Source organism: Mesoplodon bidens (assembly GCF_964165515.1).
Source record: "Mesoplodon bidens genome assembly, chromosome: 5".
Taxonomy (NCBI): Eukaryota; Metazoa; Chordata; class Mammalia; order Artiodactyla; family Ziphiidae; genus Mesoplodon; species Mesoplodon bidens.
In genome coordinates this window covers 116,438,736-116,466,384 of record NC_138161.1, presented here as the reverse complement: position 1 = coordinate 116,466,384, position 27,649 = coordinate 116,438,736, and the positions used below count along the sequence as shown (strand labels likewise).

Here is a 27,649-nt window from a genome sequence, read left to right as displayed (position 1 = left end):
CACTCTGAGTTTAACTTTAAAGGGTTCTTTTCTCATGAGAATCCCTTTCAGCCTTTTACGGAAGCATCCCTCCAGGTTGGTTTTACATTTTTTTCTGCTAGGCATTCCAGTTGCACCCTGTCTGGGATCTTTTTGTGGGGAGGAGGCGAAGGTTAAGGGGAATCAATTTCTAGCTTTTGAAATCCCAACGCCACATAAGTGCTCCAGATTTAAACTCCAAACTCCAAACTCATGAAATGCAGGTCTAGGATTTTAAAATTTCATTGGAGTTAAATAATTTTCATTTTCACCCAGAAATGGGATAAGCTTCCTCACTTGCTTGTCCACTGGGTGTTTTACATTGTCCCTAGTCCACCCTTCTCCTGAGCTGATGTCTCTCTGGGACAATGGCTTTTTGTAGCGTATTCAGTACCAGCTCCCACCCTGAGCTATTCCAGACCCTTACCTCCTGTCCCTATACTTTCAGGCCTCAAGTTACAGAAACTAACGTTTTGCCCACACCTAAGATGACCAATTCTCCTGGTTTGCCTTGGACCTGGTCTCCAAGAATTTGGGTGTTTTCAGGGCTAAAACCAGGAAGGTCCCGGTCAAACCAGTTGATTAGTCACCCTACACTCCAGCCCTCACACCCAGGGGCGGAGAAGAATCTGTTCAACAAGTCACTGCTCTCTGATTTTCAGTTTATTTTGATTTCTGGCCTCTTGGGATTTCCCTTCATTTCTTGAGTTTAACTGCACATTGAACTGAAGACATGAAGTTATTATATTATCCAGTGATGCTGTTTGTGGTCAGTTTTCCGGTTACAGATGACCACCATTTTGCCAGCTCACAAAGTAACATTTTCTAACTTTTCATCAGTACCAAAGTGAAGTTAGAGGATAAAAGTCACAGTCAGTTACCCCCTGTGGATACAGGGTGCTGGAGTGGTTCCCAAAGTTATGTGACTTGCTCCACCAACTGCCCCACAGCTCTCCCTTGCTCTAGGCCCCCTGTTTCTCCGACCTTGATAAAGTTCTAGAATTCTCTAGACAGGCCTAGCTTCCTGTAAGGCCTAGAAGAAAAATTCTTCCCCTCACAACTTGAACTCCCGGAGCGAAGGAATGTTTGACTGTTTTGTTCACTCCTACACCTTGGGTATCCGGCAAATCGCACACCTAGATAACTATTTCTTGAAAGAATGAACGTCTTGAACACCAAGTTGGCCTGCCCTAACTGGTGTTCCTTCCAATCCAACCCCATCTCCCTCAGACTTGACAAAAAGTCGCCCAAGTTTCTGGACTTTTGATGTCTCCCTACCTGTTCTCCATATACGTGTTTCTATTTTCTATTTCTGTTGGCATTTCAATTGATTCTGCGGCCGATGATAGGAATAATCGCCATCGATCATGCTAATCCTGTAACTTCAGGACGCCATTTTGATACCAGCGCCTGGACACATTAAAGTTTTGTTTTTAATTTTAACACATATTTGGGAATGCATACTTATTTCAGGCGTGCCTCTAAGGCACTTTTGGGGTGATGCCTGTCTCTGTGGGTCGGTGGGCCCCTTCGTCTGGGGCCGGTGCCTGGGGCAGGGGGAGAGGGGCATGATGCCGGCCCGCGAGCACCCCCTGCGTGACCCCCGGCCGGCGCAGTCGTGCCCCGCGAGCCCCCCACCCCGCCCCCCGCCATGGGGGGCGGCAGCGTGGCCGCCCATTGGCTGACGCACCTCTACGACGAGCCCCCCTCACCCTGCGCAGGAGCCACGTCCGGGCGCTCCGCTGGCCACGCCTCAGTCGCCCTGCGCCCCTCGGCCTCGCCAGCAGCCTCCGCTTCTCTTCGCTCGTCCACCTCTGCTTCCTCTGCCCAGTCAATCCGGGCGGGGGGTACGAGCAGGCCTAACAGCAGCCCCGGTGCCTGAAACCAGCCTCAGCTTCTTCTCGAGCCCCTCTGTGGGAACACGGGCTGCCGCCATCATGGTGAGTGGAGGAGGCCTGAGGGGGTCCTCAGGGCGGCCGGGGCGCTGAAGGGGGTGGGGGACAGGAGCCGAGAGCGGGGCTACCCGGCTTTCCTGTACTTGGGCCCGGTCTGAGGGCGAAGGGGAGGCGGTCCAGCACGGCCTGCAGGGCGTTGAGGGCCGGTGGAGGGGCGGGAGGCCTGGCTGTGGGAAGGGAGTGCCCGGGGCCCCGCCTAGCACATGCAAGGCTTGCGGCCATCCCCCCACCGCAGCCAGGGTGTGGAGGAGCGTCCGGCCTCCGCCGCCAGACTGGGGGGCGGGGACCCTGCTCCGCCCCACCCCCACCCCACCCCCACCCCACCCCACCCCAGAAGCCTCCCTTCCCGCGCTTACTCTGAGGAGCCAGGCGGTGCGGCCGCCACGAGATGGCGTCGTGCCTGCTGAGCGCCGCGTGGCGTGGCCTCGGGGGCGCCTGCGCGCAGACGCGGAAGCCAGGCCCGAGCCACCTGGGGAGGCGGGGCCCCACGGGTCCGCCGCGGGGCTGGGGTCGGGGTTCCTGCGGGGCCTTTGGGGGCGTGTCCAAGCCGGAGTGGGGGCGGGGCGGGACCTGGAGAGCTCGAGCCTGTGATGCCCCTGGGGCAGCCTCGTGCCTGCGCAGTGGCGGCCGCGGGGACCTCGGGGCGGAAGCTCACCCGACGCCATCATTTCCCTACGAGGTCGGCCCTGTCCATGCCTCTGAGCGTCCGCAGGTTGGGGAAGTCTAGCAGTTTTTAACCCAGAGAACACTTTTCCCCAAGAGAAACCAGAAACCTTCAACAAAATGTCCCTAGAGTATTACATGCTCTGTTGGGTGACATTTATGTGAGTTTTGTTAAGTGCATTTAGTTGATTTCACCACCTCAAGGTACAACTCTGAGAACACTTTTGATCAACCATCAAGTCACAGGTGTATTATATATGTGTAGTTGTCTGTAGTGTACTATTTTCTGTTTTTATAGAGGTAAAGGGAGGAAATTTATATACAATTTATTAGAACATATAAATTTTAAAGTAAAAATTTGTGGTTGTATGTAACTTTGTAATAATTATGTCATGTACGTGTCCATATCAATAATCAATCATCGGAGTTACTGTAATTATTTCCAACTTTGTCTTCTCTTTTTAGATGAAAAGGGGGGAAAATGCTAATAACTTTATTGATTTTTTTTTCTGATACAAAACTAATACATTAACTCTTTGGAAGGTAATCAATGTAAGAAAGTAGAGGTCCATCTTAATCCCAGCATTTAACCACTATTGAAGTTTAGATGTACGTATGCCCTTCCAGATTGTTTTCAAGCATGTATTGCATATATATAGGTACATTTTATTTTATAAAAATTTTACTGTGCTATATAATACTATCTTACAACCTGTATTCTTCATTTAGTGTTGTGGGCCTTATTCCAAAGAGAAATTTAAAATAATTTTGAATATATACTTAGTTATTTTACCAAAAATTATATATTTTTATATTACCATTACTTAATTTTACCAATTCTCTTATAATGAATAATTTGTTTATGTTAAAACAATACCATAATGAGTATGTTTGTGCAAATGTTTTGGCATGCTTATCTGTTAATAACTTGAAATAAATTGCCAGGAGTGGAATCACTGGGTGAAAAGGTTATGCCCATTTTATAACAATTTTGAGTTATACATTTTTCTTAGTACCTCTTGATAAAGCATGCACTAGTATATATTCCCACTGATGGTGTGTAGTGTGACCCCTTCTCCACACACTTTGCAGTGAAAGGTATTGCACTTTTTAAAGTTGCCAGTCTAATAACTGGAAAATATTTTACTGTGTTGATGTACTTTTCCTTTTGTTTATCATTAGTGAAGTTGAAGTTTGTCATTAGCTTTTTCCCTTTCTTTTTTTTTAATTCTTAGTCCACCTTTCTATTTGCATATTTATCTTTTCTTGGTGATTTATAACAACTCTATATTAACATATTAGTCATGTATAGGAAAAAAATTATAGGTGTGATGAGAGACCCTTATTTCTAATTTTAATGTAAATTACTACCATGTTTCACTTTAAGCTTGATGATAGCCTAGACTTAGATCAATAGAAAATAAGATGTTTTTATTTTACTTGGGTTTTCTAAAAATTAAGAAATGGATGCTGTATTTTATCAAATGCTTTTGCAGTGGCGAATTACAGTAACAGATTTCCTAAGAATGAACCATCCTTGAATTTACAGTGTAAACAGTTCTTAATTGTATATTTTTTTGTATGCTGCTAGAAATTTGCATCTCAGTGTTGGGGGCAGGGGTGGACCACCTTAACCAGGTATTGTTATTTAAATGGTGTTAGTTTTATAAAATGCATTGAGAAATATTCTTTCTTCTTCTTTTCTCTGAAAAATTTTTTAAAATATTTGAATTTTCCTTCTCTTCCACTCTCTCCTGTCTACCGTTGTTTCTGTCTAGGTGCGCCCCCTCTTAAGACCCCGCTTGCCCTCCACACAAAAATTACCTGTTTCTTCATAGTTTGGGAAAACTCCCAATGAAACTGACCCAGGAATTGAGTGCTCTTTCTTAAGTTTGTCTTTAAAAGTTTACATTTCTCTGGAAAGTTAGTCATATCAAGATTTCCAAACTTACTCCTACAGAGCATTCTAATCTGTACTCATATCCCATTTTTTCAGGACTAATGTGTATTTTTGTATTCTTGCCTTTTTCTTGCTTAGCTTTCCCAGGATTGTTTGTTTATTGGTTGGATTCCCCCTGTCCCCCCGAGTCCATTCTTTGATTTACTTAAAGGGTTTTTATTCTGATTTTCATTTACTATTTCCTTAATAGAATTTCCTTTTCTGTTTAATAACTACTTCCTTCTGTGGATATGACACTGATGACTGCAAATTATTTCAGTTTGCTTGCATGTAGGTGTAATAGTTGAATAAAATGTCAAAGAGCTGACATCCCAGAAGCTTTAGTAATGATAAAGTTTTTTTTCCAGCTTTTAGTTACCTTTGTCATTTGGTCATCCAGATATAAAAGGGAATATATTACTGTGAATAGCAGTGATGAGAATTGTGTATATGATGGCCTCCAAGTTCACCCCTACTTAATATTCCAGAATTACTCATTTCAGAACCCATCAACTCACCTGAAGGTGTAATTAAGAAAAATAATTACTTCTTTCATTTAATTTACATTCAGTTTATTTTCTACATGCTGTTGGTAGGTAAGATGAATTCCTCACCAAACTTTGCTTTAGCCTAAGAATTCATTTATGAAGTATTTCTGGCAATAGTTTAGAAGTAACCAAAGGTTGTGTATGGTTCTGGATTTGTATATATAAGTTATAACTATGTAAATACACACACAGGCAAAGTTTTAAAATCCCTGTTTTTCAGGCGTCTTAAAAGGGAGTACTTTCCTTAGTTTAGCTTTGAGCACCATCTGCTGGCTCAGGACTAGGACGGACATAACGATGCCTTCCTTAAGACATAATGACACTAGTGAAATGATTTGATCAGTTTTATACTTAATACTTCAGTTAAGCAGACAGTCAATTTGTACAACCCGAAACCAAACTTTCTATAATATCTAATGGCTTTTTTCTTTTTCGCAAATTACTGTTTAGTTGTCTTAAACATCAATTTTACTTTTGTAAATAGGATATAAGAATTAGAACTTCCGGGCTTCCCTGGTGGCGCAGTGGTTGAGAGTCTGCCTGCCGATGCAGGGGACACGGGTTCGTGCCCCGGTCCGGGAAGATCCCACATGCCACGGAGCGGTGGGGCCCGTGAGCCATGGCCGCTGAACCTGCGCGTCCAGAGCCTGTGCTCCGCAGTGGGAGAGGCCACAACAGTGATAGGCCCGCGTACCGCAAAAAAAAAACACAAAAAATTAGAACTTCCCTCTTCAATTCTGGCAACACTATCACAGGTTTCTCAGCTGTGACCCTGTGCAGATTTGGGGCCAGATAATTCTTTGTTGTGGGAGGCTCTCCTTTGCATTATATGATGCTTACTGTATCTCTGGCCTCTGCCAACCAGATACCAGGTACACCCCTCAATCGTGACAACCAAAAATTACCCCTGGGCCACAAAATCTTCCCTGGTTGAAAATCAATATATTATCATAACTCTTTATAATCTGGTACAGTTTTCTGGTCTAATGTTATACCTCTAATTTAAAATACATTTATCCATTGTGGTTCACAGACAGCTAATACTATAAATAGTTTGTCAAATAAAAAGGTATCCAAAGTTCATCCACAAATGAAGGGGAAATTGAGAAGGAGAAAAAGTCTATTATAAGAATTTCAGAACCACTATTTTGTTTTATTCCTGTTTTGGGTTTTTGAATGTGAGCTAATTGAAAGAGATTGGTAAATTGTCTGTCACGAAGGGAAATCTAGTCAAATTTCTCGATAGTTCAAGGTGTGTGACTTACATAATATGTTCCCATTCAGAAAAAAATAAAATTATAAAACATTAAAAAATGGAAAAGCTTGAGAAATAGTTTTTACTTTCTCTGATTTTATTTTCTTGGAATATCACTGTACCATAGTTAAAGGAAAGAATCAGGAACTATTCAAACAGAAACACTGAATAGCAAGTATGAACACAAATTAATAGAGAAAAGCCCAAACACTCAAATTTGGTAATTTAACAATTTTGATTTCATAGCTAATTAGTACAGCAGTTTGTAGAATCTTAAATTTATCAGTAATTTCTAACACCTAACAAAGTAGGAACTCTACCTGCTTTTCATTATTGTAACTAATTTCTGTAAAAATTATTTTGCTTATCTTTTAAAAAATATGTATCAGTTGGTTTCTTTTGTCCTTTTTGTTTTCCTTCACAAGCTGAAGTGTAATAGCTATATCTCTCTCTTGCAGCCTTTTGTATTTACTACTTATAATCAATAGGCACTTCATAAATGAATTTCAAATGAGCAAATGTGCCATAAAGTAGTTTCCTGAGGTTCCAACTCAAATTAGTTGTTAATTAGTAGAGTATCTACAAAATAAGTACATAAATCGTAAAACCAGGAAAGAAACCTTTCTTTAACCTATTGAAAATAAATTCAGATACCAGGATGCTAACTTGTATTGGCATACCACTTTATAGTTTACAAGATGAATTCACAGACGTTATCTCACTTCATTCTCAAAGCAGTTTTCCAAGAGGTAAACAACTGCCAAGTAAGTGATTTATAACTTAGTAAGGGACACGAACGTCTGACTAAATCAATTTTTAGATCTCCTGGCTAAATCAGTTTTTGTTTCTGAAATATGTATTACCAGTAAATCCTGATTCAGAAAAATCTACATTAATCTTAGCGTAGGAAGCCTAAAGACAGAGTTCTGACCAGAATTCAGAAAAATAATAAGTTTCTTGTGTGGGTCTCTGAAAATAAAGATGATATCATTTGTATCTATCAGCCCATTGTGAAAATTAGAATTATCAGTAGGACTTATTTGGTATTATTCAAGAAGAAAAACATTATTTTAAAGATGCTATGAACACCCTATCATTAGGGAAAAGGATTATAAACCCTTTTTTTTTTAAGCAGGAGCTATGATAATGTGAGCAAATGATGTTTTCATGATCCATTTCCAAAGTAAAGCAGGCATACTAACAAAGGAGTGTTAAAATTATAAAGTCCGTGTTAGTTTTGGTGAATAGGAAGATGAGGCAAAACAAATTGGTTTAAAACTTTCTTGTTTCCTTTTGATGCAACTTAAAAAAAATTGGTTATCTTTAAAACCATACTTTTGAGTAAGGTACTCAGAAAAATGAGAATTTGCTTATTGACGTACAACAGGATGATTTTAGTAACCTTACTTTTTACAATTCTAATTACTTAACCAGTTCACGTAGTATTTCACAAACTCAATATAAAATCAGTATTCTGCCACAGCACTGTACCAGGGATAGTGGTGAGTGACACTGGGTTTGAGAAAATACTATATACCCTTCTGTTAAAATTTCATGATGATCTACTCTGATTACCCTAGACCTTGAGCCTGAACTAAGCTATATTGATGACTAATATACAATCAAAGTAATTTATATGAAAATATTTTGTATTTTAAAAACATAAATTATATTTCATATCATCTGTGATTTTAGCCTGTATGTCTAGTGGTGATATCTGCTTTCCAAATTACAGTCTGCTGCAGATCCTGACACTCCAAACTCAACCATCTCCAGAGAGGCCAGCACCCAGTCTTCATCAACTGCCACCAGCCAAGGCTATGTTTTACCAGAAGGCAGAATCATGCCGAACACTGTTTTCGTTGGTGGAATTGATTTTAGGGTATTGTATTCATGTTTCATTTATTTTTAAAAGTATTCTGTGAATAGTGGGATTTGGGCCCTGTTGTAAACATAAGGCTTTTGGGGGGGATTGTTTTTATGTTTAACCTAATAGGAACTAAAAATATCTTTGACAAAGAACTACAGCTAGTTTGGGGATACATGGAGGAGGTACTTCCACATCATCAAATCTTCTTTATAGTATACTTGAAAATTTTGAATGTTGAATTTTTAATCTTGAAGTCAAATTTTTCTTCATAGATGGATGAAACCGAAATTAGAAGCTTCTTTGCTAGATATGGTTCAGTAAAAGAAGTGAAGATAATCACAGATCGAACTGGTGTGTCCAAAGGGTAAGTGAAACATATGTTCAATATAAATTATAATAAATACCTGAACTATAGCACCTATAGAGTTTCAGAAAATAAAATTTCAATTCTGGTATTCTAACATTTGTATAAATGTAATTTGTTACTTTGTAATTTCTTTCATATAGAGGATAAAAGTTTGCTGCCAGCTCTTTTATTTAATCATTTGCCTAGTGTTTGTATTGAAATGTTTCCCATCTTCATTTGTTTCACTTAAGTGGATTAATCAGTTTTATTGAAGAATTGTTTTCTTCACACATGTCACAGTATCTTAAATTTTAACCATCTTACCATAGATAGTAAGTTAAATTCAGGTTCATAGGTATGAATTTTCTGTTAATCTTTGTGCATTCTGATACAGATGATGGTAGGAAAATAAAACAGTATTTATAGAGGATCTATCATGTATATCTTACAGTTATTTATCTCAGTATATTCTTCCTCCTTTATCATTATTCTGTCAATTATTTCATGGAATACTGAAGTTTCAAACCATGTACTGTTAACGGTAGTGATTTTATACTCATTTATCTGCCTTTCTAGCTATGGATTTGTTTCATTTTATAATGACGTGGATGTGCAGAAGATAGTAGAGGTAAGTAATCTTCTTTTGGAAAAAAAATCTCTTAATTACCTTATGGATGCAGTGTTCAGTATTGTTTTGAGTCCTGAATATTTACTCAGTCTTGTATAATGTATAGAAATAAATATATTTTATGTTTGAAATCCAGACTTAGAATAATCTTACATAACTTGTGAGAACCTATTTATTTTTGATTGGGCATCCAGCCTCATGATCCAGAGACAGGAAAGATTAGAGACCAGAGAGTAAAGGTTTTTGATCAAATTCCACAATACCTCTCAACATTTGATTAGAGTAGTGAAGGTAAGTAAGGTATCTTCAGGCTGATAAATTTTGATTTGGTATGTTCTTAGCACTGATCTTCTCCGATAGTAGTAATTTTAGAGAACTTGGGTGTTTACCAAAGTCTTGGAAGTAAAGATTTAGACATTGATTCTAGTTTTGTTACTGTTTTATTTTCAGTCACAGGTAAATTTCCATGGTAAAAAGCTGAAACTGGGCCCTGCCATCAGGAAACAAACTTTCTGTGAGTAAAGAAAGCAGTTGTTTTCGTTGACACTTGTAGCTTTTCAGAGAACTAAAAATAGGCTTTGTTTTCTTTTTGTTCTTTAAAAAGGTGCTTATCATGTGCAGCCACGTCCTTTGGTTTTTAATCCTCCTCCTCCACCACAGTTGCAGAGTGTCTGGAGTAATCCACACACGGAAGCTTACATGCAGCCGCCACCCGTGATGAGTCCTATAACTCAGTATGTTCAGGTAAGAATTACCTACATTCCTGTTTTTTTTGTGTATTCTATTAGAAATCTTATACAATGAGATGGGGGCACCTTAAAAATTAAGCCAGTCTCACTTCTTACCCTCTGTGGAATTATGTCAACAATTTCCATAATAAGTGACAATATTATTCCTGTTTGAATATTTTTGAGTGATGGGACATCTGTTACTTCTGTTAGAAATCTGTCATTCTTAGTGTTACTTCTTATACTAAGCTAAAATCTGCTTCTATATAGTTTGCAAGCCTTTATCTTAGAACTGATGGCTGTAGCCACATAGAATATATCTTTTTTTTCTTTTTCCCAGATAACTCCTAGAATATTTGAAGGCAGCTTTCCTCATGTGTTTGCCTGGTTTGTTCTTTTCTAGGGTCAGCTATTCTTTATTTGCAATGATTTCCAGATGGCTCCTCATATAGATTGTTGATTTCTGGATGTATTATGGTTCTAGAATGGATAACTATCTGATGACTTAACTATATTTGTAAACTCTATGAGTTTCTGGCATATAATTTGTCTTGTCTTGGTTACTTTAATATTTGAAGTGGGATTTGGAATACTTGCCTCCCATTGATAATATTTATTTTCTTCTTAGTTCAGTTTACTTTCTTCAGTTTAAAAGACATTTTAGGAAAAGAAAGAAACAAAATAATAGTGAAATAGTTCTGCAGTGTCTCTCATTTGTTTACATTTTCCATCTACCTGAAGTGTAGGATATATCTTTTTTTACTTTTTTACTTAAAACACAGCTAGAAGAAAAGCCCTACTTGTTCCTAACATTTACTATGAGGTATTATTACCTATTCTGGTATATTTATGTATGCTACTACCTAGATATTTTCAATCAATAAATACCTTTTGAAAGATATAAGACATTGTATTGTCTCTTTTCTAGTTTGGGGTAATACACTGCCCTTAACTTTTAGAAGTGAAATACAGAAAGAGCCAAAAAGTCTGTAGCAGGATCCCATGTTACCCCGAAATACTGTCAAAGGAATACAAAACTGCTTAAAAGTATTTTTACAAAAAAAGAGAACACATGTATTAATATAACTCTAACATGGAAATCTATTCTAATAGAGTCTTATCATCATGTAAGAAAGAACTAATGGGTGGGAATAAATACACAGATAAGGTAAACTTAGGCTGGCAAAATCAGTCACTTACCTTATTTATCTCTTCCTTCTCCCAGCCCAAAAGACTAACATTTGACAGAGAATACTTATTTCTTCATGAAGCCAGTCACTCAAATAGAATCTTGCATTGTATATGAAAAAACTAAGATTTCCTTATTTTCATATTTTTGTTACATTGGGAATAATATTCCTTCTTTCTGATTTTTAAAAATATACCTCATTCATTCATTCTTTCTGTAAAATTTATTTTCAGGCTTATCCTCCTTATCCAAGTTCACCAGTTCAGGTTATCACTGGATATCAGCTGCCTGTTTATAATTATCAGGTAATTTAAGAGGGATCAAAATGATTTATATTGGAATATTATTGAGGCCTTTATTTATGTAAATTTCCCTAATAGTTTGTCGTTTAAAGTAGTTGAGTGTGCTTAAAATTTAAAAAATAAGTTGGAATTAGTCTAGAATTAGGGCTTCTCTATTACTTAGAAATAAGGGAATGAGCTTAGCAAGAAGCTTTTTACAGGAATGAGTTTAGGAAGAAGCTTTCTCTTGTACTGTCTTACAAGATTTGGTGTCGCCTTCTACATTTCAACATGTATTCTTCATCTTTTCTGTCAAACAGCTGAAACATCCAGGCTGACTTTTAATGAGTTTTTCTAATGGCATAGGTTGAAATAAAATGATTACTCAATTCTTAAGAGCATTGACTTCCAGTTATGTTTGATAGTGTTTATTTTAGCTGGCTGCTACAAGATAGTAGTTCTCTGAATTTCTGTCCATGGATATGACCATATCTATGGTAATATATTCAAAGAACTGTATGTTTGAGTTTTCCTGTAGACCAACTCCAGAAAATTGAGAAAAAGATGGAGTTTATATATGAAAGTAACAATAAAATCCTTAGGTATCAGAAACAAAGTACTTTATTCTTCCATTTTGTTTCTTTTATTATAACAAGGTCAAGGAGCCAGCATGACAGATACCTCAACATTGTCTATCTCATATCTTTGTGAAAACGTGAAGGTATATTGAAATAATTATTTCCTTTTTTTTCCTAAGATGCCACCACAGTGGCCTGTTGGGGAACAAAGGAGTTACGTTATTTCTCCGGTAAGGTGAATTAGCGAAACATGTACTTCCTACTGTTTAACTATTATATATTTTAAAGTAGTTTATTGTTCAGCTGTTATATATTTCTTGACCTTTTGCCATATCAAGTATGCCTAGAAATATTTTAAATGCTCTTTTACATTGTGTTATGTTTTATTTCTTGTCAATCCAAGTATATACTCCCATGGGAGAAACTGTGCTTTTTGTTTCTCAGGTGGTTGTGTGTGTACTTAAGCAATGGCTGCCCTGCATACAACAAGTGCTCAGTTACTTGTTGATAGAATATGTAACCAAAAAAGGTAGTATTAATAACTATGCTAATTCTAACTCCAGGGATTTAGAATTAGTATTGAATCTGCCTCTAGTTTTCTAGCCATAAAAAAATGTGATGAAGAGAAGCAAAAATGTTTTGCTGTCAGTACTGTTATATGTCATATAAGAAAAGGAAAAAAGAGAGGGTGCTACCTCTAAAACACCTGAGCCTTTGTTACCTTCTGTCTTTCATCAGGATTGGATATTCAAAGGATATAGTATGAGCTGAAATTCTCAGGCACTAGGAAATTCCCTTCTCATTCCCTTACTATATGTTGGAGTTCCTTTTTCTTAGGGAAATTGTCCTAATTCTGATTGTGTTGACATTTCAAAATAAAAATTGCCTTATTGCATTTCAATTCTACAGTTTCAAATAGTTTCTGAAATAATGTAATTGAACTTCACAATCCACATTTAGACTTTCAGTGTCAACTCACCATTTTGAAGAATAGATTGTTTAGAAATGTATCTAATGTACATCTCTTTAATTACACTTTTACCATTTTAAATGTAGGCTTATACAGCTGTTAACTACCACTGTAATGAAGTTGATCCAGGAGTTGAAGTTTTGCCAAGTGAATGCTCAGTTCATGAAGCTACTGCATCCTCTGGAAATGGCCCACAAAAGGCAAACATCTAATTTTGCTTATTAATATTTATATTTTTATATTTATTTTTTTCAAGTTTTAATAATGGCCGTTTGAGAAGCAAGCATCTTTGCCCAAATTTAAATACATTACAGAGCTTGAGTCATTGACTAATAACTTTGCAATTTACGTAAAAGTTAATGAAATTTTAGGCATCCCCAAACTTTCAGTGTGTATATATAGTTGCTGATTCACTAGTCCTTCCCTCTGTTCTGTTTTCATTGGGGTTTTTTTGGTTGTTTTTTAACCGTAGTTTAATAAATATTAACGTGATTTGGTGGAGTGCAATGGGTTGGTTTCCTCAAGAATCCTACTCTTCAAAAGAGGGATTAGTATGAATTATATCTACTTTGTCTTTTGCCAGTTTAAACATTTATTTAGCTAAATAGTAATATACAGTTATTTACGGTATTCTCTCCATAACATTATATATGGTAGCAGCTCTCAAGAGTGGTGGAGCCACTAGTAATTGAAATACTAAAACAGGCAGAGTTGTTTCTTTTTTATCATTAGAGCAGATCCCTATAACAGTGCCCTCACTCTTGAATTCTGTGTTTTCTTGTATGGGTGAGAATATGGAAGTAATTGATGTGATTGGAATGTGCATAACATTGGATGATTCCCATTGGAGTATGTGTACTTCGTTCATGTGTTTCTCAGTGGAAAAATGTTGAGAACTACTGAACTGTGGGGTGAAAAAATTCCCAGATTTGTTACACAACTTAAAATTTGAAAAAATATCGAAATAACTTACAGTATAATTATATTACCAAAGTTTAACCTAAATGTTTCTTGAAATGTTGAAGTTCACTGTTTTTTGGGGTTTTTTGTTTGTTTGTTTGTTTTGCGGTACGCGGGCCTCTCACTGTTGTGGCCTCTCCCGTTGCGGAGCACAGGCTCCAGATGCACAGGCTCAGCGGCCGTGGCTCACGGGCCCAGCCACTCGGCGGCATGTGGGATCTTCCCAGACCGGGGTATAAACCCGTGTCCCCTGCATCGGCAGGCGGACTCTCAACCACTGTGCCACCAGGGAGCCTGAAGTTCACTGTTTTTTATCTAACAGGAAAAATTAAAGAGGCTGAAGCAAATATCTTAGGGCTTGACTGACTGAGCTTTTTAAATCAGTACTCTATCACTAAGTTTCTGAAATTATTCTTAAATTTGGTACAAAAGTTAACAAACTAAGTGACGTGGCACGTATTACAAAATTACCTGAGAATTCTTTAGAAATAAGTGTATGTGTTCATTAAACTTTTTCAAAAAGCTTGTTACCAGTGAGTAAAAGGAGGAATAGTCTTTACCGAAAACTTTTGTGTTTCAGAAATCTGTGGACCGAAGCATACAGACAGTGGTATCTTGTCTATTTAATCCAGAGAACAGATTGAGAAACTCCTTTGTTACTCAAGATGACTACTTCAAGGTATGAAAGGAATAGTACACAGGATAAAAAGCACAGTTGTCGGCCATAAAGTATCTTTTTTCTGTGGTATATATATTTTGATACTACATAGAGCATATATCAGTAATTGAACTGTTAGCTTTTGACTGTAACCCAGTAAATCTGTGAGTGAGTTTTAAGTGGCAGTGTATTCTAGCTGCTCAAGTCTTGATATAGTGTAGTTTGCCCTTAGGGAAGATATCTTTAGCAGAAGCCTATACTGTAATTGATAGGGTTCATGAGAGTTGAATGAGAATATTGGCTTGACCAAATAGGAAAAGAGAAAATTTTAGAAGCAGAAAGCACAACTTAAGAGTACGTAGATATTAGACTAAAGAGAAGAAAAGAAATCGATCACTCAGATGATGCTTGAACAGTGTTTTGGGGGGAGAAAAGACGTAAAATGAAGTAGTAAAAAGAGCTGAGTAGAAAGAAATGGAAGTTGATTCAGAGTTGGTAAAGTGGAGAAGAATATGGGTGTTTGAATTTAAGAAAGTTCTGGTTTCTGATTCTGGTTCTATCACCTTGGACAAATCACTTAAATCTTATTAAGGCTCCAGTTTTTACAAGTCTGAAATGAGTCTCTAAGATCCCTTTAAGTTCTGAGTCTCTGAATATGGAAAGGAACAGGTCGCTTCAATGGGGGAAGAATACTGTGCTTTTTAGTGAAGGGAAGGTTTTTGTTGTTTTTTGTAACAGGTTTATTGAGATAACGATTTTCATACCCTACAGTTCACCCATTTAAAGTGTGCAATTCGATATTTTTTAGAATATTAAGAGAGTTGCGCAACCATAACGACAATCAATTTTAGAATATTTTAATCACCCCCAAAATAAAGCCCCTACCCATTAGCAGTCACTCTCTGTTCCCCCAAACTCTCTAGCCTTAGGCAACCACTAACCTCCTTTCTTTAAGGATTTGCCTGTTCTGGATATTTCATATAAATAGTATAATATGTGACCTTTTGTGACTGACTTTCACTTAGCGAAATGTTTTCAAGGTTCATCAATGTTACAGCATGTATCAGGACTTCATTTCTTTTTATGGATCTGCCACTTTGTGTTTATCCATTCATCACTTATTTGATAGACATTTGGGTTGTTTCCACTTTTGGGCTCTGATGAGTAACGCTATGAACATTTGTGTACAAGTTGTTGTGTGGACATACGTTTTTATTGAGTATATACCTAAGAATGGAATTGCTGAGTCACATAGTAACTATGTTTAACTTTCCAAGGAACTGCCAGAATTTTTCCAAAATTCACCATTTTGGAACCATTTGTAAGCCATTGCTTTGTATCTTAAAACAGGGAAAGGAGGGCTTCCCTGGTGGCACAGTGGTTGGGAGTCCGCCTGCTGATGCAGGCAACGTGGGTTCGTGCCCCGGTCCGGGAAGATCCCACGTGCCGCGGAGCGGCTGGGCCCGTAAGCCATGGCCGCTGAGCCTGCACGTCCGGAACCTGTGCTCCGCAATGGGAGAGGCCACAACAGTGAGAGGCCTGCGTACCACAAAAAAAAAAAAAAAACAGAAAGGAGAATAGCTTTTTCCATCTATGAATGGAAATAGGATAAAGCTTAAACTGTTTTTAAAAGAAATACTTAGGAGTTCCTTTAATGCAGAAGACTAGAGCTGTAGCAGAGTTAAGTTCTTAACCCCCTTCTCATTGGGGAGTAAACCCATTCATTTAAAGTTGATCTTTGTTCTCGTTTCATTCTGCATAGGACAATTTAAAAGGAAAGAACTGGGAGCTGTAGGACAGCTTACTTTTGCCCAAGGTTCTGCAGGTTAAATAGGGAGTGCTAAAGGATTTGTTTGCAAAGCAGAAAATCTTTAACCAGCAAGTCTTTAAGCTTGAATTTTTACCTGGTATTAAAAGTTTCCATTTGAACCTTACAAAATTTTCTGCTCCTCTGAGCTAAGAGTTAGAAGTTGTGTAGCATATCTAGACCTATTTTGATAAGCTAAATGTTGCTACTGTTGTTTTAATTGAATTAGAATGCACTGAGGCAGGATGTACACTGTTGCCATGATAAATTCCAGCTCCTTCATAATCTTTCATATCCTGCCTGATCTCTGAAGATACTTGAGTTTGTGACCAGTTTTCTGGGCTTTAACCTAAATAGGATATTACCCTGTTAACAGATTACATAATTTCCAGAAGTCACCCTTCTTTATGTGACAACGGAATTTAATCCCTAGGAACAGGGCACAGTTAAGCTAAAAGTGTAGAGAAGAAATACTATTATTTTATTGCTGGTTTACTCAGCTCCATTCCTCTTTGTAAGGCCTCATTTCTTCTATCTGCACATCTGCAAGCAACATAAAGTGAAAGGAAATTTTTGCATATACTTTTTCTATTCATTTCCTAAAAAATTATATATCTTCATTACAGGTTAAGGATATGCCTTTAAATATGCCAGAACTTTTTGTCTTTTAACCTAAAAGCATAGGGTTTCAGATTGAAGTGGATTACTCTTCTCAAGCCATGATTTCTGTCAGACGTATTTTAGTAAAAATAGGACTTTTAAAAATCTCATGTGCTTTTCACCAGCTGTCTTTTTGGGACATCACTGCCAAATCATGAGTTAATCTACATAAAAGGGTATTGATTCTAAGTCCTCTTTTTCTGAGTTACTGATATTTCTTTTTTAACTAAATTGTTGAATAAAACTGGTCATTGGTACATTGGTTATCACAAAGTTCAGGAATGCTTCCCCAAAAGGATCACTTTTCTTTCATTATTTATAGTGTTTAAACCCAAAATAAATGCTTTAAGTACAATATTTTTCAACTGTCTTAGGTCATAATGGTAATAGGAATTTTCAGTGAAGTAAAATGGAGTATTCCTGTCTTTTCTAGGATAAACGAGTTCATCACTTCAGAAGAAGTCGGGCAGTGCTTAAGTCTGTTTGATCCTCTGCTAACTTTCTAGTCTCACAGGAAGTTGGAAGTTTTGAATAGTGAGACTGAAAGTTTTTCCACTATTTTAGAGATTTAATTCTGAATTTTGATAAATCACACTCAGACTTTCTATACAAGTTAGATTGCTTAGTTTTATTTACATTAGAACTGTTTTTCATTAGACATTTACTTAGAAACTGGTTCTGTGTTGAATATATGGTTAAAAGTAAAAAAAATTTGAGACTGAAAGGAATAACTTTAAGATTTATCTGTAAGGATTTTTTTAATTGACATTTTAAGAGTTTAAAAGCAAATGCTGATTTTCAGAAAAATTGTTTTAGAAAACCTATTTTGAAAGGTCAGAATTTTGATGGTTTAAATACAAGCACTTCACTTCTCCAACAAGTACCTATGAACAGCACAGTATCTACAATACTGTGCTTTTATGATTTGTCTAGAAATTTACCACAAAAGCAGAGTTTTTAAAACTGCATTTTTAATCAGTGGAACTCAGTATATAGTTGGCTTTATTGAAGTTTTCCTTATCTAAACCCAGTAAAACAGATTCTAAACAAATAGTCCAATCAGTGGGTCTTACACTTATTAGTTCAAAATATTTAATCTTATCTAGAATCCACACATAGAGATATCGAATTGGGATGGTAACTAGGATAACTAAAATTCTGGGCCTAATTTTTTTTTTAAAGAATCCAAAACAAACTAAACTTTACTAGGTACATAAGCTTCTCAGTGAGTTACCATTCTCCTTTTTTTCTTTTACTTTTTTTTCCGTGAAATGATAAATTCAGTGGCTGTATCTTAAATTGTGCAAAATATTGGTATTAAAGAAGGCTGAAACTTCTTTATGTCACTTAAAAGTTAATCAGAGTATCTGAAAGGAATTGTTTTTATAAAAAACATTAAAATATTATTTGTTAAAGAACAGGTCGATTTTTATTTTTGTTTTTTAGCTTCTTATATTTCCTTTTTAAAAGTAAAATATGTCTAGGAGAATCGAATTAGTTTTGACATTCCTAAACCACAAAAGTTGTTGAGTAATACGCATAGCCCCAAAATATACTAGCGTTAAGTGTTAACACTCCATTTTTAGATTAGCTAGGCTCCTGGTTAGACATTGTAAATCGTGACAAACTAGAGATCCAGAGCCCCTTTGCACTACCCACAGTCTTGCTTTTCCAGTCTGTAGCACCATTCTTCCAGGAGGTTTGCTCTTAGAATAGGTGATGTAAAGAAGAGAAGTAGCAGTATAAGCAGTATTTGGGCTAATAAGCCTTGGAAAGGTAGCAATGGGATAATACCTTTCTAAGGGAAACACTTGTATCAGGCATCATTTGACCTGCCGTGGACATGAGTTTAAAGTGGCTTCCTGGCTTTTCTTTCATTGGCCTGCCCCTTCACTAAAACATGGAAACTCCATTTGTCCTTATCCTAATGAAGCTTCCATGGGCCATATCATCAGTGCCCATTGTTTTATAATCCCTAATAATTTTCATTCTGAATCTGAAGGGAGGAGTCTTTTAACTTGAGGATCCCCAAGAGAGCTTTCTTAGGCCTCAAAATTTGAAAGTGCCCTGAAATTTGTTCTTTTTAAAATTCTTTGTACTTTTTTGTGTGTGTGCTATAACATTCTTACATGTATTATTCTGTGATTAAATCTCCAGGTTACTGTAAATGATACCTAAATTCTAAAGAGCCAATTCTGATTATCCCAATATGACCTTAAGAAAAGGAAGGAAATAAATTTTTGCCTCCTGTTCTGTTGGACTGAAGTATTTAAAAGAGTAAGGTACAAAGAGACAAAATCCTGAACCTTTCAAAATGGAAAATTAATTTTAAACTTAAAAGTTTAAACTTAAAAGTGTTCCTGTTACCTATGCTGATACTGTCTTTGCATAAATGAATAAACAAATAAAACTTTTTTCAAAAGCGTTTTAACCTACTTACTCATGTCATCTAAAAAAATGGGGATTTGGGTGGGTAGTATGTGACAAGATTTAGATCCTTGAAATTCAGGAGTGTAAATATTGTTCAGCTTCTTAATCTGGCCGAGTTCGTTTATAAAAGCACATTTTGGTACATTGTATTTTTGCTCCTCTCTGATGAAATTAAGAGATTTTCATGAGAAAATAATTTCTCTTAGTTGAGTTGGAGATGGTTAACAGTGGGTTCCAATGCAGTGCATCAGCAGAGCAGTGCCTAGTAGGAATGCTGGAGAGTCATGTGATATTACTGCAGTCCCATGGCCAAGGTCCCTCTCTGTAAACAACTTGGACTTTATAAACACTTAGTTGCACACTTTTGGTCTCATCTCTGTGACACTATTATTTTGGGGAATTGCAGTTGTCGATAATAGAGCTTAGATTTTTCATATTGCATGTATTTCATTAAAAAGAGTGCCTTCTGAATCACCAAAGATTAAATTTTGATGTTTAAAGTATAATTTGCTGACGATTAGTAGTACTTAAATGTCTGTGTATACTCATACATATATACTAACCATTATCCAGATTATTTGATTAGTTCTGATCAAGCTAAATTACAGTTTATAACATTTTGAGATCCTAAAACTATATATTTTAAAACAGTGGCTTTCAATCTACTTGATAATTTAAGCATATTTGCAGTTGAGGATTACCACAAAATTCTCAACACAAAGCCAAGTCTTTGGGATTGAAAAAAATTTCATAGAACACCTTTTTGTAAAAAGTTGCAAGTTACGGCAAAATCAAGCAACTCCAAAAAGTTTGCTCACCTCTGTAAGAAGTTTATTCTGCATGCTTTTTTTTCTTTTCCTAGTAAGAGCATGTTATCTTTGTAATTGTTCAAAATAACTATTCAATATTGATTAGCACCCTTAAATTGCAAGGAAGTCATTGAGTTTCAAAAATAAATACTCCACTGCAGTTTCCTGTAGTTTATAAAGCCCTGTACCTACTGCTCTAAAATTCTCTTGGTTGTCTTTAAAGGTAAATTCATAAAAATGGGCTGCCACATTGCTTAATCGTTTTGCCTGCTTTCATTGCCATTGTTTGAGGGTAATTAGCAACAGCGATAAGGCAGCATGCCACTCTGCTTTCACAAAGAAGTATTGGAGAGGGTGGGGGACCATAAGGCAGAGAAAAGCTTCCCATTGACCAAATCTTACAAATAGGCCCAGCTGTTGAGTGTGATCATTTGGAATCCCTGTAACACTTCTAGATGAAGATTGCTCCTGTATATATTTCAATAACTATGTAATCTAGCCCTTCCCAACATAATGTGTAATATGTTTTCTCTGTGTGTAACTGAATCTTTTTGAGCAGTTCCTCACCACCCATCATCGAAGACTCTGTAGACAGTACATTTGGTAGTAGAACACAGTAAACATAAGTTCAAACTATAAACATGCGTTTTTGAATGTTCATGCAGAATATTCAATCTGTATAGCAAAGAAATGATAGGTAATTCTGCATTGCATTTAGAATTAAAAACGTGTCCAGTATGGCTGTAGCTGTGGGCCAATCCTAAGAAAATGCAAAAAATTGTCTCTCAATACAGAAACTGAAACTGCCACTGTACAATTAAGCTCTGTGGTAGCTATGTTTTATGTTTTTAACTGGTCTGAAAGCTTTCCAGTTGAGTCTCTAGTTCATTTTCCCAAGGCACACGGGGCTTTGTATCATACATGCACCTCTATTAAGCCTGCGTGCCAGGAATTGCCTCTTCTCGTACGAAATTCCCAGATACCAGTTCACTAGATCTCTAACAATAGAACAAATGCTTGCATTATTGGGATATTGAAGTCATGAAAGCTCTTTATAAATTTGAAGCAACAGTAACATTTCAAGCAGTTCAGAAAGTTGAAGGTTTTAATCCTTAATCAGTTCTTTACAAAAAGCAAATGTAGCAAAAGTACATTAAGGCTCTAGTCACATCTGTTGTCTTTCTCCAAAAGAAAATGAATAGAGACACGCTGTATTCTTGCTCAGTGTTGGGTGAAACTATTTACTACAGAAGAAAGGCAGGGCTGGCACTCAACTGATCTGTGCTGGTAAAGCCAGATCAGCTGTTTCCAATGGGCTCGTCCCCTCTGCCCATGCACACATGTTAAACATTTTTAATATTAGCAACAGCCCCATCCCCCAGGATAAATCTGGCTGGACCAGTGAGAATGGGTAGGGGTAATTTAAAATACAGAGGCCATTTTCTCTTTGATTTTACCTAAGCTAGAGCCCCTTCACGGTCAAGTCTGAACAACGTTAAAATAGTATACCTGGTAAATGAGAAAAGTTTTAACTGCACTTTCTTTCTGAACAGGGCGTGGTTGCTGCTCATTATTCTGATTGGTGGTGTGTCTGTCTTGGACAAAGTAAAAACCCATACACTCACTATCCAAGGTTTTATCAATGATTAGATCAACCTCATATTTAACAGGTCAAGTTTCAGTGATCACAATCTCACAGGGAAGTCAAAAAACATCGGAACCATCACCTGGGGTGTTTCTCAGAGATTCAGACTCCTTGGCCCCATGCTTAGATATACTTACTCTGTAGTCATGGGTGGGCTCAGTAATATGCTGTTTTTTTTTTTAAGTCCCTTGGGATTCCTACCTCTGTGACATTCACTTTGAGAAGTACTGCCCCAGATGGGGATCTCAGCATCTCAGGCTACCCCTAGTTTGAGGATAGCTGAATTTGGAGAACAATGCTGTCAAGTCCATTTTGACTCCTTCATAAGGGAGTTTGTTGGCTTAATTAGTCTTTCCCTGCCAAGCCTGTGCCCAGGAGTGCCAGTTGTCCTCAGACCAAGTTGACTCGTGAACAGGCTGGAAAGTGGATTGAATGAAGTCTGAAAGCCAAGACTTGTGACCAAAAATGAATGGTAAGAGAGAGTGACTGCAGGAGAAAAGCCGGATGTTGAGGCCAAGTGTAGGCCGAGTGTGAGGGACTAGGCTCAGCTTGGAGGGCAGAGTGGACTTTATGGAGGCTGAGATGCCATACTTCCTTCCTGGAGGGTCTTTGGCCCACTTGGCTAATTTTAAAAACATATTACCTGGATTTTAGAAAAGTATGGCCTGTCATTTCTCCTATTCCTGCCTTGGAATTAACTAGTATGTCTCATTCTTAACAAGAATATTAATAACACGTCAACATTGGAAATAATATGTTAAAAAATCAAGTTCCAGAGGCAGTCTTGAGCATACTGAAATCTGAATTGTGTTTGTGTGTGTGTATTTTAAAAATTCACCCATAATTCATGTGAAAATGAGTATAGAAATAAGTATACCTTTAAAGAATAATAAAATACCCGTTAGCATAAGAAATAATTTACCAATGAATAACAATTCCCTCCTCAAAAAAAATAGCAATATTCCATTAATTTAAAAATTCCCTATATGCCTTCCCTCATCACACCCTCTTCCTCAACAAGAAGTAACCACTAAATTGAATTTTGGTTTAATTATCCACTAAATTGTTGGTTGTTTCTTTTCATATGTTTTTTTAGATGCTTTTAAATTTTTCACTTTTTTGAGGATTTTATTTAAAGACTTCATTTTTTCAGAGTAGTTTTAGGTTCATAGAAAAACTGAGAGGAAGGTACAGAGATTTCCCATATCCCCCTGACCCCACACATGCCAGCCTCCGCCATCATCCACATCCCCCAACAGAGTTGGGACAGTTGTTACGATGGATGGACCTACATCGACACATCATAATCACCCAAAATCCATAGCTTACTTTAGGGTTCACTCTTGGTGGTGTACATTCTATGGGTTTGGACAAATGTATGACGTGAATTCACCATACAGAGTATTTTTACTGCCCCGTAGATCGTCTGTTGCCTATTTACCCCTTCAACCTTACCGCCAATCCCAAGCCCTGGCACCCACTGATCTTACTGTCTGCATAGTTTTGCCTTTTCCAGAATTTCATATAGTTGGAATTTTACAGTATGTAAACTTTTAAGATTGGCTTCTTTCACTTAGGAATATGTATTTGTTTCCTTCACGTCTTTATGTCTTGATAGCACATTTCTGATGAATGATATTTCATTGTCTGGCTGTACCACAGTTTGTTTATCCTTTCACTACTGAAGGCATCTTGGTTGCTTCCAAGTTTTGGCAATAAAGCTGCTATAAACATCCATGTGCAGGTTTTTGGGGGTTTTTTTAATTATTTATTTTGGGCTGCATTGGGTCTTTGTTGCTGCATGCAGGCTTCCTCTAGTTGCGGTGAGCAGGGGCTACTCTTCGTTGCAGTGTGCGGGCTTCTCATTGCGGTGGCTTCTCTTGTTGTGGAGCACTGGCTCTAGGTTCGTGGCTTCAGTAGTTGTGGCACACGGGCTCAGTAGTTGTGGCTCGTGGGCTCTAGAGCACAGGCTCAGTAGTTGTGGCGCACGGGCTTAGTTGCTCCGTGGCATGTGGGATCTTCCCGGACCAGGGCTTGAACCCTGTCCCCTGCCTTGGCAGGAGGATTCTTAACCACTGTGCCACCAGGGAAGCCCCCATGTACAGGTTTTTGGGCAGACAGTTTTCAAATCGTTTGGGTAAATTCCCAGAGTACAGTTGCTGAATCATATGATAAGAGTATGTTTAGTTTTGTAAGGAACCACTAAAGTGTCTTCCAAAGTGGCTGCACCATTTTGCATTCATTCCCACCAGCAATGAATGAGAGTTCCTGCTACTCCACATCTTTGCCAGCATTTGGTGGTGTCAACGTTCCAGATTCTGGCCATTCTAGTAGGTGTGTAGTGGTATCTTGTTGTTGTTTTAGTTTGCATTTCCTTGATGATATATGATATGGAGAGTCTTTTCATATGCTTATTTGCCATCTGTGTATTTTCTTTGGAGAAGTGTCTGTTAAGGTCTTTGGCCCATTTTTTTTTTTTTTTTTTTGCTGTACGCGGGCCTCTTACTGTTGTGGCCTCTCCCGTTGTGGAGCACAGGCTCCGGACGCGCAGGCTCAGCGGCCATGGCTCACGGGCCCAGCCGCTCCGCGGCATGTGGGATCTTCCCAGACTGGAGCACGAACCCGTGTCCCCTGCATCGGCAGGCAGACTCTCAACCACTGCGCCACCAGGGAAGCCCGGCCCATTTTTTAATTGAGTTGTTTTCTTATTTCTGAGTTTTAAGAGTTCCTCATATATTTTGGAAAACAGTTTATCAGATGTATCGTTTACTTTTACTTTCTCCTCCAGGATGTTTCAGATGTACCTTTTGAAAATATTTTCTACAAGTCTGTGGCTTGTCTTCTCATTCCCTAGAAATTGTCTTTTGCAGAGCAGAAATTTTTTATTTTGACAAAGTCTAGCTTATTGATTATTTCTTTCATGGGTCATGGTGTTGCATATAAAAAGTCATCTCCATACCTAAGGTCATCTAGGTTTTCTCCTATGTCATCTTATAGGATTTTTATAGTTTTGCATTCTACATTTAGTTATATGATCCATTTTGAGTTAATTTTTGTGAAGGGTGTTTAGATTCTTTTTTTTTTTTTTTTTTTTTTTGCATGTGGATGTCTAGTTGTTCCAGCACCATTTGTTGAAAAGACCATCTTTGCTCCATTGCATTGTCTTTGCACCTTTGTTAAAAATCAGTTGACTACATACTTATATGAGTCTCTGTCTGGGCTCTATATTTTGTTCCATGATTTCGTTTTTCCTCTTCTGGTTTTTCTTTTCTTCCTTCCTTCCTTCCTTCCTTCCTTCCTTCCTTCCTTTCATTTTAACAGCTACATTAAAGTTGTATAATTGGTGTACATTAAACTACATATATTTAAATTGAACAATTTGATGAGTTTTGATGAGTATAGACATATATATATATATTATATATATATATACACAACCATCACAACAATCAAGACAAGTAGCATTTCCATCACCTCTGTAATTCATTCACAACTCACCCTCAACTACTAACCTTCTTTTTGTCACTATAGATTTGTACTTTCTATAATTTTATATAATGGAATCATACAGTGTATATATTCTTTTATGTCTGGCTCTTTCACTCAGCACAATTATTTTTAGATTCATCCATGTTGTTGCATGTATCAATAATTTCTTCCTATTTATTGCTGTGTTGTATTCCATAATATAAATTTACCACCATTTGTTTATCCATTCTTCTGTTGATGGACAATTGGATTGTTTCCAGTTTTTGGCTATTGCAATAAAGCTGCTATGAACTTTTGTGTACAAGTCTTTGTATGGACATATGCTTTCATTTCTTTTCTATAAACACCTAGGAATTGAAGAGCTGCGTCCCATGATAGGTTCATTTTAAATTCGTAAGGAAACTTCCAGACCGTCTTCTGGAAACACGCAAGGATAAGGTAGCATCATCATCTCTCCTGTTACGTTTGTGCTACAATGATGTTTGAAGGTTCTTATAAAATTAAATGAGAGCATCTGTTTCACCTGTGCCTCCGATTGCCTGGAGATTTCTTCTTTTTTGCTCCTGTAGTTCCTAAAACAGTGCTTTGTATAAGGCAGATGTTTAATCCGCCTTGGATGAATGAATATCAGGTAATGGTTTATCTGAACAAATGTGATGATGATTTAAGCACCAAAATGAATGACAGAGCAAAATTTGAGAGATCGAGAAATAGGTAAAATAAATAAAATAGGTAAAATAAAATAGGTAAATAAATAACACTTGTCTTTTAAAAATTATGCAAGTAATTCATTATGGAAAAATCAGAAAATACAAAATAGATTAAAGGAGAAAATAAGTCACCTGTGATCCTTCCCATTCCCTCTTTTAACAAATATTTTACTGCTGTTCTGTTTTTCCCCCAATATACTCTTATTAAAGTTAGGGCCAGTGGTTCTCAACTCTGGCTACATGTAAAATCACCCAGGGAGCTTGCAATGGACTGAAGCCCTCATGAGTAGGATTAATTCCCTTACGAAGGGCCTGAGAGAGTTCTCTTGCCCCTTCTGCCATGTGAGGTTACAGAAAAAAGATGGCCATCTAGGAAGAGGGCCCTCACCAGGCACCTGAATCTGCCAGGACTTGACCTCAGACTTCCCATCCTGCAGAACTGTGAGAACTAAATTTCTGTTTATAAGATTATAAATCAACTGGTCTATTGTATTTTGCTATAGCTGCCCAAACAGATAAGATAGAGCTCTTATCTGGGTAGGTCCAATGTCTGGGTTCCATCCCAGAGATTCTAATTTAATTGGTCTAAGGTGGAGTCTGGGTGTCAACAGTTTTCAATCAACTTTTTCGAGGTGTAATTTACATACAATAAAATGCATCTATTTTAGGTGAACAGATACAGTTTTGGCAAATGTATATCCCCTTATAAACACTATAATCAAGTATAGACCGTTTCTATCATCCCCAAAATAATCCCTGTTCCATCACCAGGTAACCACTGATCTGGCTGGTCACTGTAATTGTGACTCTGTAAGCACTAGAATTTCTTGTAAACAGAATCAAGCAGTCTGGCTTCTGTCACTGCATCATGTTTATGAGATCATGTCGCTACATGTTTCAGCAGTTCATTTTTTTCATATAAATGTTTTTTAACATCTTTATTGGAGTATAATTGCTTTACAGTGTTGTATTAGTTTCTGCTGTATAACAAAGTGAATCAGCTATATGCATACATATATCCCCATACCCCTCCCTCTTGCATCTCCCTCCCACCCTCCTTATCCCACCCTTCTAGGTGGTCTCAAAGCACCAAGCTGATCTCCCTGTGCTATGCAGCTGCTTCCCACTAGCTATCTATTTTACATTTGGTAGTGTATATATGTCCATGCCACTCTCTCACTTTGTCCCAGTTTACCCTTCCCCCTCCCCGTGTCCTCAAGTCCATTCTCCTATTACCATTTTCTTAATTGTTTTAGGTTTGTTATTGTAGGTCTTTTCCTTCTCTTTTGTTTCCTTCCTAGAGAAGTTCCTTTAGCATTTGTTGTAAAGCTGGTTTGGTGGTGCTGAATTCTCTTAGCTTTTGCTTGTCTGTAAAGGTTTTAATTTCTCCATCGAATCTGAATGAGATCCTTGCTGGGTAATCTTCGTTGTAGGTCCTTCCCTTTCATCACTTTAAATATGTCCTGCCACTCCCTTCTGGCTAGAGTTTCTGCTGAAAGATCAGCTGTTAACC

The 27,649-nt window shown here is 37.5% G+C and overlaps 1 protein-coding gene across 1 annotated transcript; it reads left to right on the top strand.

Annotated features, from left to right (window-relative positions):
- Positions 1 to 2,361: 2,361 nt before the first annotated feature.
- On the top strand, positions 2,362 to 17,540 carry DAZL (deleted in azoospermia like; the record flags this gene model as incomplete). The annotated part of the gene is made up of 12 exons (XM_081235364.1): positions 2,362 to 2,685; positions 6,254 to 6,301; positions 8,114 to 8,260; positions 8,521 to 8,612; positions 9,171 to 9,222; positions 9,673 to 9,736; positions 9,827 to 9,966; positions 11,373 to 11,444; positions 12,178 to 12,228; positions 13,055 to 13,168; positions 14,509 to 14,607; positions 17,487 to 17,540. 12 exons carry the CDS (start codon positions 2,362 to 2,364, stop codon positions 17,538 to 17,540), a joined length of 1,257 nt encoding a protein of 418 aa, XP_081091490.1.
- Positions 17,541 to 27,649: the final 10,109 nt, after the last annotated feature.